We start from the raw sequence: 18395 nt of genomic DNA, 5'->3' as shown, positions 1-18395 counted from the left end.
AGAGCTGGGGAGAATAGTGACCCCAGGGGTGTAGTGCTGGTGAGAATAGTGACCCCAGGGGAGTAGAGCTGGGGAGAATAGTGACCCCAGGGGAGTAGAGCTGGGGAGAATAGTGACCCCAGGGGTGTAGTGCTGGTGAGAATAGTGACCCCAGGGGAGTAGTGCTGGTGAGAATAGTGACCCCAGGGGAGTAGTGCTGGTGAGAATAGTGACCCCAGGGGTGTAGTGCTGGTGAGAATAGTGACCCATGGGGAGTAGTGCTGGTGAGAATAGTGACCCCAGGGGAGTAGTGCTGGTGAGAATAGTGACCCCAGGGGTGTAGTGCTGGTGAGAATAGTGACCCCAGGGGAGTAGAGCTGGGGAGAATAGTGACCCCAGGGGAGTAGAGCTGGGGAGAATAGTGACCCCAGGGGTGTAGTGCTGGTGAGAATAGTGACCCCAGGGGAGTAGAGCCAGTGAGAATAGTGACCCCAGGAGTGTAGAGCCAGTGAGAATAGTGACCCCAGGGGTGTAGAGCTGGGGAGAATAGTGACCCCAGGGGTGTAGAGCTAGGGAGAATAGTGACCCCAGGGGAGTAGAGCCTGTGAGAATAGTGACCCCAGGGGAGTAGTGCTGGGGAGAATAGTGACCCCTGGGGTGTAGTGCTGGTGAGAATAGTGACCCCAGGGGAGTAGAGCTGGGGAGAATAGTGACCCCAGGGGTGTAGTGCTGGTGAGAATAGTGACCCCAGGGGAGTAGAGCTGGGGAGAATAGTGACCCCAGGGGTGTAGTGCTGGTGAGAATAGTGACCCCAGGGGTGTAGAGCTGGTGAGAATAGTGACCCCAGGGTAGTAGAGCCAGTGAGAATAGTGACCCCAGGGGAGTAGAGCCAGTGAGAATAGTGACCCCAGGGGAGTAGAGCCAGTGAGAATAGTGACCCCAGGGGTGTAGAGCCAGTGAGAATAGTGACCCCAGGGTAGTAGAGCCAGTGAGAATAGTGACCCCAGGGTAGTAGAGCCAGTGAGAATAGTGACCCCAGGGGTGTAGAGCCAGTGAGAATAGTGACCCCAGGAGTGTAGAGCCAGTGAGAATAGTGATCCTAGGGGTGTAGAGCCAGTGAGAATAGTGACCCCAGGGGTGTAGAGCCAGTGAGAATAGTGATCCTAGGGGTGTAGAGCTGGGGAGAATAGTGACCCCAGGGGTGTAGAGCTAGGGAGAATAGTGACCCCAGGGGAGTAGAGCCTGTGAGAATAGTGACCCCAGGGGTGTAGAGCTGGGGAGAATAGTGACCCCAGGGGAGTAGTGCTGGTGAGAATAGTGACCCCAGGGGAGTAGAGCTGTGGAGAATTGTGACCCCGGGGGTGTAGAGCTGGGGAGAATAGTGACCCCAGGGGAGTAGAGCCTGTGAGAATAGTGACCCCAGGGGAGTAGAGCCTGTGAGAATAGTGACCCCAGGGGTGGTGGAGGAGAGTAACCTCCTCCACCACACTGTCTCTGGGTGAGTGTGTTACGGACTCATCACCACCCTGAGTATGGCCTGGTAATAGCGCCATCTATGAGTCTGTACTCAAACTCCCCGGGAAGTGGACGCTCCGTACAGCGCCATCTATGGGTGGTGGCGTGACTCTGGCAAATGGCTCAAGATTCCTACCAATGACAGAGGTCATTGTGGATGACCTCAGGTGAGCAGGCGCTCAAGATCAGCGCCATCTGTTGTGCTACAGAGCACAATGTCAACATCCCCCAGTGAGTGAGTGTCACTTCCTGGTTTCACCAGTACCTTCCATTAAACAGATGACGTGTGTGTGTCCGCAGAGGTGACGTGGGGCAGCAGTGGTACTGAGGACGGCAGTTTACCTCGGGCAGTCCACGTACTCTCCGCTTGGTCCTGGAAGACGACCACGTAAGCCGCCGCCGATCTTAGCAGTGTGTTGGCTGCAGGATTTGTACTCACCTTGTATGAGTACCTCCCCTGTCACTCGCCTTGTGTGAGTACCTCCACCTGTGTCACTCGCCTTGTGTGAGTACCTCCACCTGTGTCACTCGCCTTGTGTGAGTACCTCCACCTGTGTCACTCGCCTTGTGTGAGTACCTCCACCTGTGTCACTCGCCTTGTGTGAGTACCTCCACCTGTGTCACTCGCCTTGTGTGAGTACCTCCACCTGTGTCACTCGCCTTGTGTGAGAGTGATACTCGAAACAAAACATCCCAAGTAGCATTGGCTATGGTGATCCCGTAGTAGTCATAGATCAGGTATGTGGTAATCATGTCTCTCCATACCTGTAAACCATCTCCAACACTGCCTTGTGCTTGACTAGGTATGGACTTCTGAGACATACGGACATGTGTGGTATACAAAGTTCTAAATGATTCCCTACTCAACTTTCTAAAGACGGGTGTTATGTTAGCCAGCCTCGCACACGCCGCTGATGATATCCCTGTCATGTGGGCTTCAGAAGAAAGGTTCACTGTCAAATTCACAGTTTCATGATGAGTGTTCGTGAAGAAATAATTTTTCCCTTTTGATGCCTTGTCTGACCTCCTGGTCCCTCCACCTACCTTCATTACCTTACATTTACTCGAGTTAAACTCTAGTAGCCATTTATTGGATCATTCCTTCAGTTTGTGGAGCTCATTTGTTGCCTCTTGCTCTCTTCCTTTGCTTTAATCCTCCTCATAATTTTCGCATCATTATCCGTCGGAAAACCCGACACCATCTTCTTCTTGCGGTTATCTTGAGATGATTTCGGGGCTTTTAGTGTCCCCGCGGCCCGGTCCTCGACCAGGCCTCCACCCCCAGGAAGCAGCCCGTGACAGCTGACTAACACCCAGGTACTTATTTTACTGCTAGGTAACAGGGGCATAGGGTGAAAGAAACTCTGCCCAATGTTTCTCGCCGGCGCCCGGGATCGAACCCGGGACCACAGGATCACAAGTCCAGTGTGCTGTTCGCTCGGTCGACCGGCTCCCAAAAATAGATATTTTTGCTACTGTCTTGTAATAAATAAACTCGTAAATGATGATGTGGCACCGTGCAAATTTCCTCCCATAGAAAACGAGATATCATTGCCACCTGTCGGGATTAACTTCACCAGTTATATTAATGGGAATTATTCATAATAGAGCGGTCTCTGGCCTGTAAACACCATAAAAACATTCCCCTTGAATCTAGTTTATTATCAGTACCAAAGTAGAGTAAATGAGGGGCACTCTAACCACTTCTCGACATCTGGACCAAACAACCGAGGCGCCAGTAGGAGGACCTCGGGGAGTCGCCATTTTGTTGGCGTTATTGGCGTTTTGTTGGCAACAATTATTGCTGGAGCAAATCTAGCTCTGATAAATCTCCCTTGGACAGCTGTGTCACAGGAGTAAAGTGCTTCCGTTATCACCACACTACTACGTCTACTATCACAGGAGTTTTCTTCTATCAGTCCTCTACTATCTACCTTATTATTGGCCTTTAATATTAAAAAAAATATATATATAATGTTTATTCAGGTAAGGTACATACATAAAAGATTTTACATAAATTGATAGATTTATAGATAGAGCTAGTACATACAATACCTAAAGCCACTATTACGCAAAGCGTTTCGGGCAGGAAAAACTTTAATGACTAATACTTAATACTAAATGAGTATAAAGAATAAAATGTGTTGAGAACAAACAAAGATAAAAAGGGGGGAACATGGCTGAAAAAGCAGCACAAATACAATTAGGTCGCCAAACGGCGTTGTTTAAAAACAGACATGGGTTGACAATATAGGGGTAAGGTAGGTTACAGGGAATTTATTAGGTATAGCTTCGTTTTTATCTTAAACTGGTTGAGAGAGGTACAGTCTTTAACATGGTTGGGAAGGTCATTCCACATTCTGGGCCCCTTGATTTGTAGAGCATTTCTAGTTTGATTAAGTCGTACTCTAGGAATATCAAAACTGTATTTATTTCTGGTATGGTGCTCATGGGTTCTGTTACAACCTTCAATGAAGCTTTTGAGGTCAGGATTGGCATTAGTTCAGCGTTTTATATATATATAATACACATGAGAATGTGCAGTGACTTAATATCTAACATATTCAGAGATTTGAGTAGGGGTACCGAGTGATGTCTGGGGCAAGAGTTGGATATTGTCCTAATAGCAGCTTTGTGTTGAGTAATTAGAGGACGTAAATGATTTTGGGTAGTAGAGCCCCAAGCACAAATACCATAGTTGAGATATGGATAGATGAGGGAGTAATAGAGAGTCACCAGGGCAGAGCGGGATACATAATATCTGATCTTAGAAAGAATGCCAACAGTTTTTGAAACTTTTTTTTTATATATTTAGAATGTGTCCCTGGAAATTCAGCTTGTGGTCAATGAGAACACCAAGGAATTTGCCATCTAATTTGTTACAAATTTGGGTATTGTTAATTCTGAGATTTATTTGATTAGAGGATTTATTGCCAAACAGAATATAGAAAGTTTTGTCAATGTTAAGGGTGAGTTTGTTGGCAGTTAGCCAAAGATGGGCTTTATTTAGCTCAGTATTTACTGTCATTTAGAGCAAGGGGGTCAGGACTGGAGTAAATGAAGGTTGTGTCGTCAGCAAATAGAATTGGTTTGAGGTGTTGGGAGGCATTTGGAAGGTCATTAATGTAGATGAGAAAGAGGAGAGGGCCAAGTATGCTGCCCTGAGGAACACCAATGTTGATGGGTAGGGTGGGAGAAATTGAATTATTCACAGAAACATACTGGAGGCTGTCAGTAAGGTAGGATTTGAGGTATTGCAGGGAGTGTCCTCTGACTCCATAATGATGTCATTTAAGAAGAAGGTTTTGGTGGTTGACAGTGTCAAAAGCCTTACGCAGGTCCACAAATAACCCAACAGGGAACTCATTTTTATAAAGAGCTGCGTGAATCGAGTTAATCATACTAATAAGTGCATCGTTAGTGCTTTTATTGGGTCTGAAGCCATATTGACAAGAGCTAAGTATATTGTGTTTGGCTAGAAAAAAGTAAAGCTGCTTGTAGATTAGTTTTTCAAATATTTTTGACAAGTTTGGCAGGATTGATCTAGGTCTGTAGTTAACATCTATGAGATCACCACATTTGTGTACAGGGGTTACTCTCGCTTTTTTTTAGCATATCTGGAAAGGTTTGGAGTTCAAGTGACCTGTTGAAGAGCAATGCAATAGCAGGGGCTAAAGATCTGGAGGCTTGTTTGTAAATTAAAGTTGGTATCTCCTCAAGGGCACCAGACTTGGTTTTAAGGGAAAGGATTATCTCATTGACGTCAGTGGAATTAATAGGCTTTAGGTACAGAGACTGTGGATAGTTACCTGTAAGATAGTCCTTAACATCAGTACTGGAAGATGGAATATCATTTGCAAGGGATGACCCAATGGAAGAGAAGAACCTATTGAACTCGATAGCAGAATCAGAATCAGAGGCTGAAAGCTGACCAGCGTTATTGGACAGGAGTGTTGGTTTGTTATTTAAAATCTTCTTGGATCCCAATATTTGTGAAATTGTGCTCCAAGTTTTTTTTATGTTGCTCTTTATTTGGGTAAATTTGTCTTCGTAGTATTTAGTTTTGGCTCGTCTAATTTAGATTTAGGAACGCCGGTTAGCACGCGAGCGAGACACAAAAACTAAGGTAAATATTCCTTGGATCTTATCTCATAAATTGCCAATATTTCCTCTGATTATAGCAGTCATATTGGCAGTCCTGATATTATTGGTGAGTGCCCTTTGACAGGTGGAACTGAAGAGGAAGAAGTATTACTGGTTACCTGGTACTCCAGTACATGAGGCCAGCCTCACCCACAACGTGCATTGACTAGCTTGTTCATCCGTGTTCATACTGGTTGTCTGGGTCGACAAGTGTGTTCATCTGTGTTCAGACTGGTTGTCTGGGTCGACAAGTGTGTTCATCCGTGTTCAGACTGGTCGTCTAGGATATAACAATACAGATAAGGCCTACCCCATTTTAGTTAATAATGAATGTAGTCTAATATTGTACTAAATGTCTACTAACCAATAGTTTATATTGAGACTACATAAATAGACCATAAAACCCCAAGAATATGTAAGGAAAGCAATTTGTGAAAATTCTAAATCATACACTTCACTTTAAACATCAAACAGTTTGCTATCGAAAAATATCATTTAACGTAAAATATAACTTACTATATTGTCACGGTAATCTCTCTAGGAAGAGATTTGGCCTGCTCCATCATCAACTATTCCATCATACCACGTCTATATATTCAAGAACTGCAGCCACAAGAGCAGCAACTACTTTTCAGACGTCTAGACAGAGTACCACCAGTCCACCTTCCCCCACGGCCCGTCAACCTCCTCGCACCTGGTGACGCCTCAGGATCACGCCACCTCTGAAACAAGCGCAACCGCTAGTTAACGTGAGCTGGTTCATAGTTATCTACAACTTCAGCGCCACGTGGACGGCCACCATCCCATATTTACAGTCTCCGTGGTGTAGTGGTAAAACACTCGCCTGGCGTTCCGCGAGCGCTATGTCATGGGTTCGTATCCTGGCCGGGGAGGATTTACTGGGCGCAATTCCTTAACTGTAGTCTCTGTTTAACGCAACAGTAAAATGTGTACTTGGATGAAAAAAAGATTCTTCGCGGCAGGGGATCGTATTCCAGGGACCATAGGATTAAGGACTTGCCCGAAACGCTACGCGTACTAGTGGCTGTACAAGAATGTAACAACTCTTGTATATATCTCAAAAAAAAATAAATACAAGCCAGCCACCACCACGAGTGCCTTACATGCTCACCATAGCCCGTGCTACTGGAACTACTTCTGAGTACCTGAATCTAAAACGACAACACCACGATTCGGATTACTCCTGAGTGCTCTACTGAGTAGACCTGTTGACACATCCCGGAGTGGTAACAGATTCATGCCGTCTGGTTCACAGTATTGCCGCACCATTTTTTTAATTGCACATTTAACGTAACGTAAATTTAATTGTTTTGTTTGCTTAGCACTCTTTGTATCAAGCCAAGCTTGGATATTATTTTTTGTTTTGTAATTTGTTTAGTCATTATTAATAAGTATTTTTAAATGTTTTTTCTCTTTGCCTTATCTCACAGTGAAGACAAATGGCAGTCGTAACTTTTAATTTTAATTTTTTTTTGCTTTTTAGTTTATATGACTGGCATTCCATCTGCTCTCGAGAGACTGCACGAACATCCATTTTATAAATTAATATAATATAAATTTAATAAAATTTATTAATATAAATTGATATATAAATCTCACAGATCAATTCCCCACATCAGCAAACATTGAGAAGATTTCAGTCTTGAAGCTTTAAAACATTAATTTTTTTTTTAAATTTCAAGGCCTAAAGGCTCGTGTGAAAATTTGTATGTTTTCGGGAACCCTTTTTCCTGTTCGGAAGTTTGAGGTGAAAACAAACACTTTTGTCAGCAAATTGTTTATTTTTTACAGACAATAAAGCAATGGAGGACAAAACATATGATAAATATACTTTAGTAAACTATTAAAGTTACCCCCACACAGTTTACAGTGTTGAGTTAGTCCTGTGTACACTGTGTAGGAGTGTACACTGTATAGGGTGTACACTGTCAATGTATGACAGTGTAGTATTGATCAATCACTGCTCCCTCTCTCCCCCATCTTAATGACAGCATTCTTCTTGTTGATGAAGATGTGATCAGCTTCCTTGGAGGCGACGTGTTCGTATCCCCGTTCCTTCATGTAGTCGACCAGGTCCTCTGAGGTCAGGTGCTCGATAGCCATCACCTGAGATCAGGTCAAAGGTCACCATTACCCCTTACAAGGTGGTTGAGTTGTTACTAGTGTGTGTAGTGGCTCCACACACATCACTACACTTCTGTGTATACTCTGTCATAGGTCAGGTGTGGGGCGTACACTGTCACGGGTCAGGTGTGTGGTGTACACTGTCACGGGTCAGGTGTGTGGTGTACACTCTCACGGGTCAGGTGTGTGGTGTACACTCTCACAGGTCAGGTGTGTGGTGTACACTCTCACAGGTCAGGTGTGGGGTGCACACTGTCATATGGAGTCTTGACCAAGCCTGTCATATAAAGGCATCTACTCTATATTGTCATAATCTATGCCTGTCAGCCTCAAGTATCACTTTAGAACTAAGTGTGTGACCCTCAAACTGTTACTTATATTTGTTGACTGTTTACTTTAAGTCTTGTGGCAACACTTTAGTAACAGTAACATTATTAGTGCACGTAACTCCTGTTCTTACAGTTGAACATTACTCCAATATTCCCTGTGCACGCATTGTTGTGAATAACCACTAATATAATCATAAGTGTGAGGCGGTGTTGGTACTGACGGTGAAGGAGAGGGCGTGCCAGGGGATGGTGTCCAGGATGCCCATCTCGGCGCGCTCCACGTCCAGGGAGAGGAAGTCTATATGGGAGACGCCCAGAGCCCTGGCCACCGTGTACAGTGGTACACACTGTACCTCCGTCAGCGTCCCCTCCTGTGGGTGGACCAGCCTGGTTAGTGTACCACTAGCGGCCCGCCTGGTGGCGGTCCTTGTAAGAGTAGTGGTCTTTGAAAGAATAGTTGTGACTTAACAGTTGTCATTAAGTAGTAGGAAACTTGTTAAGGTAGTAAGGTAAGCAAGGAGAGGTGCCAGAAGTACTTAGCATCGGGCCCCACCAGCTACCTAAGTAACAGATGAGAGAGGAGACATGATCAAGACATAAAATACATTATGTAATAGGAGAATATATTCAATGTTCGCAATGAATTTCAATAGAAACAGAGGGTATGGATGTGGACGTGAACCACACACAACCCAGAGAGAGGTGAGAAACGTCTCTTTTTACTGGAAAATAATTGTTACAATTAAAGGAACAAACTCAGCAGGAAGTAGAAGGTTGGAAGGATTGGGGTGAGCGTTTGGGTTGGGCCGGGGGGGCGGGAGCGGAGACTCATAAGCTGCTACAGTGAGAAACATTGATGAGAATTATTGCACTACACAGCCGGTGGCTTGAGAGGCGGGGTCCATGAACTTAGTGCCAACCTGCGGGTACAGATAGGTAAGTGTATATGGTGAACACACACACACACACACACACACACACGCACACACACAGAACCTGAGTAAATGTAAGGTAATGAAACTAGGCAGTGGAAACAGGAGGCCAGACACAGGATACAGAATAGGAGGTGAAGTCCTTCATGAAATGGAAACAGAGAAAGATCTGGGAGTTGATATCACACCAAACCTGTCTCCTGAAGCCCACATGAAAAGAATAATATCTGCGGCGTATGCGAGGCTGGCTAACATCAGCCTTCAGGAACCTGTGTAAGGAATCATTCAGAATCTTGCATACCACATATGTGAGACCAATCCTGGAGTATGCGGCCCCAGCATGGAGCCCGTACCTTGTCAAGCACAAGACGAAGCTTGAAAAAGTTCAGAGATATGCCACTAGGCTAGTGCCAGAACTAAGAGGCATGAGTTACAAAGAAAGGCTACGAGAAATGCACCTCACGACACTAGAAGACAGAAGAGTAAGGAGAGACATGATCACTACCTACAAAATTCTCAGAGGAATTGACAGGGTAGATAAAGATAAACTGTTTAACACGGGTGGGACGCGAACAAGGGGACACAGGTGGAAACTGACTAACCACATGAGCCACAGGGACGTTAGAAAGGACATTTTCAGTGTCAGAGTAGTTAACGGATGCAATGCATTAGGCAGTGATGTGGTGGAGGCTGACTCCATAAACAGTTTCAAGTGTAGATATGATAGAGCCCAGTAGGCTCAGGAATCTGTACATCAGTTGATTGACAGTTGAGAGGCGGGACCAAAGAGCCAGAGCTCAACCCCCGCAAGCACAACTAGGCGAGTACATAAGGAAGCTCGAAAAGGTGCAGAAGTTTGCGACGAGACTGGTCCCAGAGCTGCGAGGGATGAAGTACGAAGATAGACTGAAGGAACTAAACCTGACCACGTTAGAAAGGAGGAAGGAGAGATGATACAGACTCATAAAATACTTAGAGGGAGGACAAGGTGGCAATAGAGCAAATGTTTACAAACAATATCACTAGAACAAGAGGACACAGATGGAAGCATGAGAATCAGATGTGTCATAGATATGTTAGAGAGTTTACTTTTAGCGTGCGGGAAGTGAGTAAATGGAATGACCTAATGGAGCAGGTTGAAGAGGCTGACTCCATTCATAACTTTAAACATGGGTATGATAGGAAAATAGGCCAGGAGTCATAGCATTAGACAACCAACGACTAGAAAAGCTGGGTCCGTGAGCTAGAGCTCAGTTCTGCAGGCACAAATAGTAAATACACACACACGTACCTGCGTTATGTTGTCCTTGAACTGCAGGAGTCTAGAGGAGCCGAGGGAGATGTGCTTCTCCAGCAGGGCGTTGGCCTGGTCCCCCTCCTGCGCCCCGTACAGGTGGTTGGCTCCCTCTGGCGCCTCCGACCCCATCATGAACCTCTCCTGCGGCACACAGCGGTACACGTGAACCTCTCCTGCGGCACACAGCGGTACACGTGAACCTCTCCTGCGGCACACAACGGTACACGTGAACCTCTCCTGCGGCACACAACGGTACACGTGAACCTCTCCTGCGGCACACAGCGGTACACGTGAACCTCTCCTGCCCCCCCGTACAGGTGGTTGGCTCCCTCTGGCGCCTCCGACCCCATCATGAACCTCTCCTGCGGCACACAACGGTACACGTGAACCTCTCCTGCGGCACACAACGGTACACGTGAACCTCTCCTACGGTACACGTGAACCTCTCCTGCGGCACACAACGGTACACGTGAACCTCTCCTGCGGCACACAACGGTACACGTGAACCTCTCCTGCGGCACACAACGGTACACGTGAACCTCTCCTGCGGCACACAACGGTACACGTGAACCTCTCCTGCGGTACACAACGGTACACGTGAACCTCTCCTGCGGTACACAACGGTACACGTGAACCACTCCTGCGGCACACAACGGTACACGTGAACCTCTCCTACGGTACACGTGAACCTCTCCTGCGGCACACAACGGTACACGTGAACCTCTCCTGCGGCACACAACGGTACACGTGAACCTCTCCTGCGGTACACAACGGTACACGTGAACCTCTCCTGCGGCACACAACGGTACACGTGAACCACTCCTGCGGCACACAACGGTACACGTGAACCTCTCCTGCGGTACACAACGGCACACGTGAACCACTCCTAGTCCTATATGAACACCACACTACACCACGTGTGTACCCCCAACACTTGACCACCAACCAGGCTTGGTGTTACTCACCCGGGAGGTGTAAGCAACCCATCCTCCGAATCGACAGTACGGTTTAATACTGAGTACAATAATAAGTACAATTCGTGACTGCTAGAGTAGTACATAATTACACTTGTGCCGTTACATTCACCTCCCCATATATTCTCGTTTTCTGTTAAGACACTCAGAATTTTAGGATGAAGTTTTCATGTTAAATTCTATATACACAAGTTTCAAAGATAACAAATTTCTTTTTCAGTTTTATTAAACAATAGAGATTTTATAAAAAATTTGAAAATATCCTGAGTTACTTTATAATATTTGAAAGATTTTGTTTTATTTGTTTTATAAAACTGTAACATCAATATTGCTATAGGTTAAGTACTAATTGTAACTAAGAAGCAATAAAATGCTTGTCCTCATACGCTAAGAAGGTTAGGTTAGGTCGTGGTTTTCTATTCGGCTTTTCAGGTAAACTCAAATATTCACATATTTTGGTGCGATTCTGGCGAATATTTGACAGTACGGTTTAATACCAAGTGTAATAAGTACAATTCCTGACTGCTAGTAATAGTACATAATTATACTTACTTGTGCCGTTACCTCCCCATATTTGGAGGATGGGCTGGGCCTGGTATTACTCACCTGGGAGGGGTAAGGCCTGGTATTACTCACCTGGGAGGAGTAAGGCCTGGTATTACTCACCTGGGAGGAGTAAGGCCTGGTATTACTCACCTGGGAGGGGGTAAGGCCTGGTATTACTCACCTGGGAGGGGGTAAGGCCTGGTATTACTCACCTGGGAGGGGTAAGGCCTGGTATTACTCACCTGGGAGGGGTAAGGCCTGGTATTACTCACCTGGGAGGGGGTAAGGCCTGGTATTACTCACCCTAGATGGGTAAGGCTTGGTGTTGAGGCAGATATTGAGTGCCCAGCTCTTGCGCCTCTTGAGCAGCAGCTGGGAGAAGAAGAGAGGGTTGGCCTCTATAAGGACGCCCCGCCACTGGAACTCGTGCTCCAGGTAGAGCGTGTTGGAGAGGAACTCACCGTCGTACGCCCCAGCCTCCAGGAACGTACCCGGCTCCCGGATCTGTGTGGGAGTGACCATCTTGCAGGTGTATTAACACTGTGGGATCTCAGGTGTATCAATACTGGGGGACCACAGGTGTATTAACACTGGGGGACCACAGGTGTATTAACACTGGGGGACCACAGGTGTATTAACACTGTGGGACCACAGTGTTAATAATGCAATTATTAGAAACATACAAATTAAAGAAATTACTTCAGATTTAGAAGAACTAAGAAATGCCCAGAGACCAGAAAGCTGCAGTATTAAAAGCTATGACAACTTTTGTAATAATAGGTACTTGTATGGTCAGCACAGTAACCGGACCAGGTAATGTGATGTAGTCATTGCTGTAATTTGCCTTGGCTATAGGCACATCTGGCAGGTTAGTGAGGCTGAGCCACTACCAGAATATTCAGATTGTAAACTATGCGATAAACCTTTAATGCATTCACTAGAACACTATATTGTTGAATAGGAAACCGTAAAAGACTTTAGATCCCCTGGCCTATTATATTGGAAATATCCAACACTTGTTCATCATTTTTAGTACTTCAATAAATCATCCCTGTATGAACAACAGTAATTCACTAATATTACTAACTTGTAGATAAACAATAATAATACCTTTCCTACTGCGCAATTATTCACCAAATGTTTCCTACTTCGTGGCGTACTTCACTTTCATAACGGTATTCTTTCCTAAGAATCGTTAACTGATGCTGTGCTAATGCGTGATCAAATAATATCGCGTTATTAGCTGAAGATCACTAGATAGCAGTACTTACTGTTATCACAGAGAGTCAAGGAGAATGTAATCTCTCCTTTCGCTTTTCGTCTATATGAACATCGTTTCTTATTAATTATTATATGATGAGAATGCGATTAAAGTTAGATCCTCCACAATAAACCCTAGCCTTAATTTCTCGCTTGTGGAATAATTATTAGAAGAATTCTGTTTCCATTCCCTGTGATATTGCACATGCGTGAGTGAGACTGGAGGAGAGAGAGCGAGGGTGGCCATATTTTCTGACCACAACTGGTGTTCGGAGTTCGCGTAATTTACCGGCCCGTATTAAGGACATTTCACAGCAGCAAGTGCCAGGGTACCGGAGTGGCTCCTTCATTGGTCAGACGGTCGTCTCGGCGAGCATCATATTGATAAGTCCCATATTTACTTGTTAAATTGAGTACTCAAGGCGACAAAGACATGAGTTGCACGTCGTTATGATACAGGGCCTCCTCATAACAAAACGTAAGTCCCATTCTGGACTGAGCCCTCTCATTCATTCAGAAATAGGTGAATATTAATCTTGGTACAGGCAACCTTTACAAATAAACTGTTTTCAGCTTGTGCCAGAGACAGGAGGAGAGATAAGCATCCCCTGCACACATGATCCAGGACCGCATGTTTCGATAAGCCTGTTAATGCAACTCCTCTGACCCGTGCTCCTATCTCTGTTATACAGCTAAGGTGCTGTCATTTATTCATAGAATTTACAAATCTTTAGTTGATTTTGATCTTCAATATAAGATCACTTTTGCTAATCATTTATTATATCTGCCATTTAATTATTATTAATATTCATTTTATTTTAATGTCATATCATGACATATTAACTTTTCTTTCATTGTGCAATTAATGCAATATTTACCTTGCACTATATCAACCCCCTAAAGTTTGTGTGAGAGTCGGCTCAATAATTTAATTATAATGAACAGTCCTCTTAATTTTCTCGTATTATATTATTTTTTAACAGATCCATAGGCACTAGGTCTTGGATTAATTTCGATATATTAATTTAATATTGTTTTCCCTTATTCACAAAAAAGGTGGTCCTTCATAGCTATCAAATTTAATGATTACTTTTATTGATATTCTGAGCCAGACTTTCCCACATCCTTTTTGGTCCTTCGAACCGGATCAACCATAATTAATATTAAATTAAAATCCATACCGGTTCTTGGTAGATTCTCGGTAGACAATTATAATGCACAGTCCTCTTAATGTTCTCGTATTATATTATTATTTTTTAACAGATCCATAGGCACTAGCTCTCGGATTAATTTCAATATATTAATTTAATATTTTCCCTTTTTCACAAAAAAGGTGGTCCTTCACAGCTATCGAATTTAATGATTACTTTTATTGATATTCTGAGCCAGACTTTCCCACATATTGAACCACCAACTAAATTTGTAACTATTTCACTGACTCAGGTGTTCTGGACGACATCCTAACAATTTATCCTAAATATGCCTGTTCATTTTAAAGAATGAAGAGCAATTTTATTTATATTACTTCTAAGCTGCATCTTTTATGAACCCATACCTGCCCTTGTATGGCAGTGCACAATAGAAGGGTGTTTTCACATATCCATACATTAAAACATTGATTGTAACCATGATATATATATGTTTCCGCCTACCGTTTAGACCTATTGTCTTGTGTATGACCCTCTGTCCTGTGTGAGAGTGAATACCAGCATTATCCTCACTTTAATAAGGCTTAATTGAATTCCTCAGATTAGGCAAATTGTAATTAATTTTGTCAATAAAGATGTTAATAATATTAAGTTAATAACAACCCCCACAACCCCTCTCCACAACCCCCCCACTCCCACAAGCCCCCACAACAAGACACACACCTGAGCCTACCTGCTCACCATAGATGTCCTCGAGAGTCCCCAGGATGAACTCCTGTGAAGGGCTGTAGGCCGGGGAACGGCCGGCCTCCTGGGGCAGACCGGCCTCATGAGGCACGCCGGCCTCCTGGGGCAGGCCGCTCAGGAAGTAGGAGAGGTTGTAGGGTCGTCTTGATGGGGGCACGACCTGCTCCTTCACCCACCGCACCAGGTCCGGGTCGTCCTGCTCTATGGGGCCTGCCAGCGACCTCTGTACGTAGTCTGGTAGAGGAGGGTGGTAGTGAGATAGAGGGGGTGGTAGTGAGGTAGAGGGGGGTGGTAGTGAAGCAGAGGGACCCTCCATACATGTGAAGCAAGGTATTAGTATGAGGCACTAATGTCCCAGGTAAGGGAGCTACATGAAGAACTTGTACAATAGCCCTGCAATAAGCTGACTTGTTACGATTAGTATGGTACAAGCCTGTTAGGTCTACCAATAGGCCCTCCTTCAACAACTAGTCATTACCACCACCAGATGCCAGCCACAATAATTCCATACTCCAGGCTGCTTGTAGTACAGTGGTTTATGTTGTCAACTCACAATCGGGGATCCTGGGATTCGATCCCCGGTCACGATAGATATGTTATGGTACGTTTCTTTTCACCTGATGTCTCTGTTCACCTAGCGGTAAATAGGTATCCGGGAGTTACTCGACTGTTGTGTGTTGCATTCTAGGATATGTTAGCTCAACTGATGGGAACTTTGCTACCAGTCTAAATTCAGGCTTCCTGTCCCCAACAATGGGATTAATACTTATATACTGCATGGTGAACGGAGGCATCAGGTGAGAGGAAACCCAAAAGGCTCTGACGGTGCACGGTAATGTAACCCGAGACCTTGCGGTTGCGACACGAAGCCCACTGCGCCACGGGGCCGGTGTCAACACAAGGTACTTACAGTCTTGACACTTGTCATAGTGGGCGTCGTGGCGGAAGAACACCAGGTTGAACAGCATCACAATCCCGGCTGTTGCCACCACAATCACGGCTCGGCCCCTGTCAACACTCACATCTTAGTATTGGGCTCTATATAAGAACAAAGGTAACTACAGAAGACCTATTGACCCATACGAGGCAGCTCCTATTTATTACCACCCAATCCCACTCATATACATGTCCAACCCGCGCTTGAAACAATCGAGGAACCCCACCTCCACCACGTTATGCGGTAATTGGTTCCACAAATCAACAACCCTGTTACCGAACCAGTATTTACCCAAGTCTTTCCTAAATCTAAACTTATCCAATTTATACCCAAAATGGACGAAACTTTGGCAGATTAATTTAAAAATTAAACATTCAGGTTTATTAATCCTAATAGTTACTGGATAGTCCTTAATAACCCTCCAGAGGTTGATAGGCCTTAATAACCCTCCAGAGGTTGATAGGCCTTAATAACCCTCCAGAGGTTGATAGGCCTTAATAACCCTCCAGAGGTTGATAGGCCTTAATAACCCTCCAGAGGTTGATAGGCCTTAATAACCCTCCAGAGGTTGATAGGCCTTAATAACCCTCCAGAGGTTGATAGGCCTTAATAACCCTCCAGAGGTTGATAGGCCTTAATAACCCTCCAGAGGTTGATAGGCCTTAATAACCCTCCAGAGGTTGATAGGCCTTAATAACCCTCCAGAGGTTGATAGGTCTTAATAACCCTCCAGAGGTTGACAGGCCTTAATAACCCTCCAGAGGTTGACAGGCCTTAATAACCCTCCAGAGGTTGACAGGCCTTAATAACCCTCCAGAGGTTGACAGGCCTTAATCAAATCAAATCAAATGTTTATTTAGGTAAGGTGCATACATACAAGAGATTTTACAAAGAGTGATGGATTTATAGATAGAGCTAGTACATACAATGCCTAAAGCCATTATTACGCAAAGCGTTTCGGACATGAAAAACTTAAATGACTAAAGCTTAATACTAATTGAGCATAAAGAATAAAATGAGTTGAGAACAAATAAAAAAAAAGATAAAGGGGGAACATGGCTGAAAAAGCAGAACAAATACAATTCTGTCGACAAACAGCGCCATTTAAAAAAAAAAACAGACATTGGTTGACAATAGAGGGGTAAGGTAGGTTACAGGGAATTTATTAGGTATAGCTTCGTTTTTAACTTAAACTGGTTGAGAGAGGTACAGTCTTTAACATGGTTGGGAAGGTCATTCCACATTCTGGGTCCCTTGATTTGTAGAGCATTTCTAGTTTGATCAAGTCGTACTCTAGGAATATCAAAACGGTATTTGTTTCTGGTGTGGTGCTCATGGGTTCTGTTACAACCTTCTATAATAACTCTCCAGATAGGTATGTGTGAAGGGAAGTACCTGGCGGTGAAGGGAAGTACCTGGCGGTGAAGGGAAGTACCTGGCGGTGAAGGGAAGTACCTGGCGGTGAAGGGAAGTACCTGGCGGTGAAGGGAAGTACCTGGCGGTGAAGGGAAGTACCTGACAGAGAGGTAAACAGTACCCAAGACAGTACTCACGGTGTGAAGGTCTTCACTGGCATGCCTTGCCACTGCGCCACACGCCAGATATTCACACTTTTCCTTCCTAATTATACACTCAGCACATGACGTCATTGATCGGCTTCAATGAACCATTTTGTTATGAAGCAATGTTCTGGTGGGCGTGCATGGGTGGCGTTACGGCCGGGGCCAGACGGCAGGGTGGTCACCAGTAATATGGCAGAGTTTATCCTTGTTCCACGCCACGTCCCGCGGGCCCTCGGGCACCACTCCACAGAAAACGCACAACTTCACATATACTGTTTTATTTATCTTTAAAATCGACATGGTTATCTTGAGTGCAGGACAAACATATCAATTGTGACACTAGCTCTCCACATATGTCAGTTGCTTAATTTAGAAACTGTACTTGTGCTCGATCTCGAACCCATTGTTGATATGACGACTTATATTGAATTTTGTAACTAGCTCATCAAGATTGTAACTTGCTTAGCTATATGAATTGTGGGGTTCAGTCCCTGAGCCCATTATGTGCCTCTGTAACCCTGTCCACTACCGCCCACAAGATGGGTATGGGGTGCATAATAAATGAACTAAACTAAACTTATCTTGAGTTAGCTTGCAAGAATGAATATTGGTGGTCGGCTTCTTTGTTGGATCAGAGGTTACTTATCCAACAGGAAGTCATCTGTATTTTTCCAGGGGCATAGGAGTGTAACAAGAGACTTTGAACTAGATACCCCGCAGGGTGGTGTTCTCAGTCAAACCTTATTTAATATCTTAATAAACACGCTGTTAAACTCTGTACCGAGCAAATTAATCCAACGTCCACATCATTAGTTATTTATTTTTATTTATTTATTTATGCATATACAAGAATGTACATAAGGAATGTGAGGATACAAATA

The 18395-nt window shown here is 44.6% G+C and overlaps 1 protein-coding gene across 2 annotated transcripts; it reads right to left on the bottom strand.

The window, feature by feature from the left end:
* Window positions 1-7419: 7419 nt before the first annotated feature.
* LOC123771631 (uncharacterized) lies at window positions 7420-17849 on the bottom strand. Of its 2 annotated transcripts, XM_045764241.2 has the most exons (7): window positions 17506-17825; window positions 15926-16023; window positions 15002-15249; window positions 12164-12364; window positions 10335-10481; window positions 8333-8482; window positions 7420-7764 (listed from the first exon to the last, which is right to left on the bottom strand). In XM_045764241.2, exons 1-7 carry the CDS (start codon window positions 17526-17528, stop codon window positions 7612-7614), a joined length of 1020 nt encoding a protein of 339 aa, XP_045620197.2. In that variant the 5' UTR covers window positions 17529-17825; the 3' UTR covers window positions 7420-7611. The 2 variants fall into 2 exon arrangements, with proteins under 2 accessions (XP_045620197.2, XP_069169523.1); XM_069313422.1 differs by lacking the exon at window positions 8333-8482 and having other exon boundaries at window positions 17506-17849.
* Window positions 17850-18395: the final 546 nt, after the last annotated feature.

This window comes from Procambarus clarkii, chromosome 75, assembly GCF_040958095.1.
Source record: "Procambarus clarkii isolate CNS0578487 chromosome 75, FALCON_Pclarkii_2.0, whole genome shotgun sequence".
NCBI classification, from domain to species: Eukaryota; Metazoa; Arthropoda; class Malacostraca; order Decapoda; family Cambaridae; genus Procambarus; species Procambarus clarkii.
This window is presented reverse-complemented; position numbering and strand designations above follow the sequence as displayed.

What these genes read in the sequence shown, in the direction of transcription:
- LOC123771631 (XM_045764241.2), bottom strand. Translation starts at nt 17,528, where the DNA reads ATGCCAGTGAAGACCTTCACACC. An exon ending in TCAAGGACAACATAACGCAG is followed by an intron (nt 8,483 to 10,334) that starts GTACGTGTGTGT and finishes GTCCACCCACAG; the next exon opens with GAGGGGACGCTGACGGAGGT. An exon ending in GGCACGCCCTCTCCTTCACC is followed by an intron (nt 7,765 to 8,332) that starts GTCAGTACCAAC and finishes ACCTGATCTCAG; the next exon opens with GTGATGGCTATCGAGCACCT.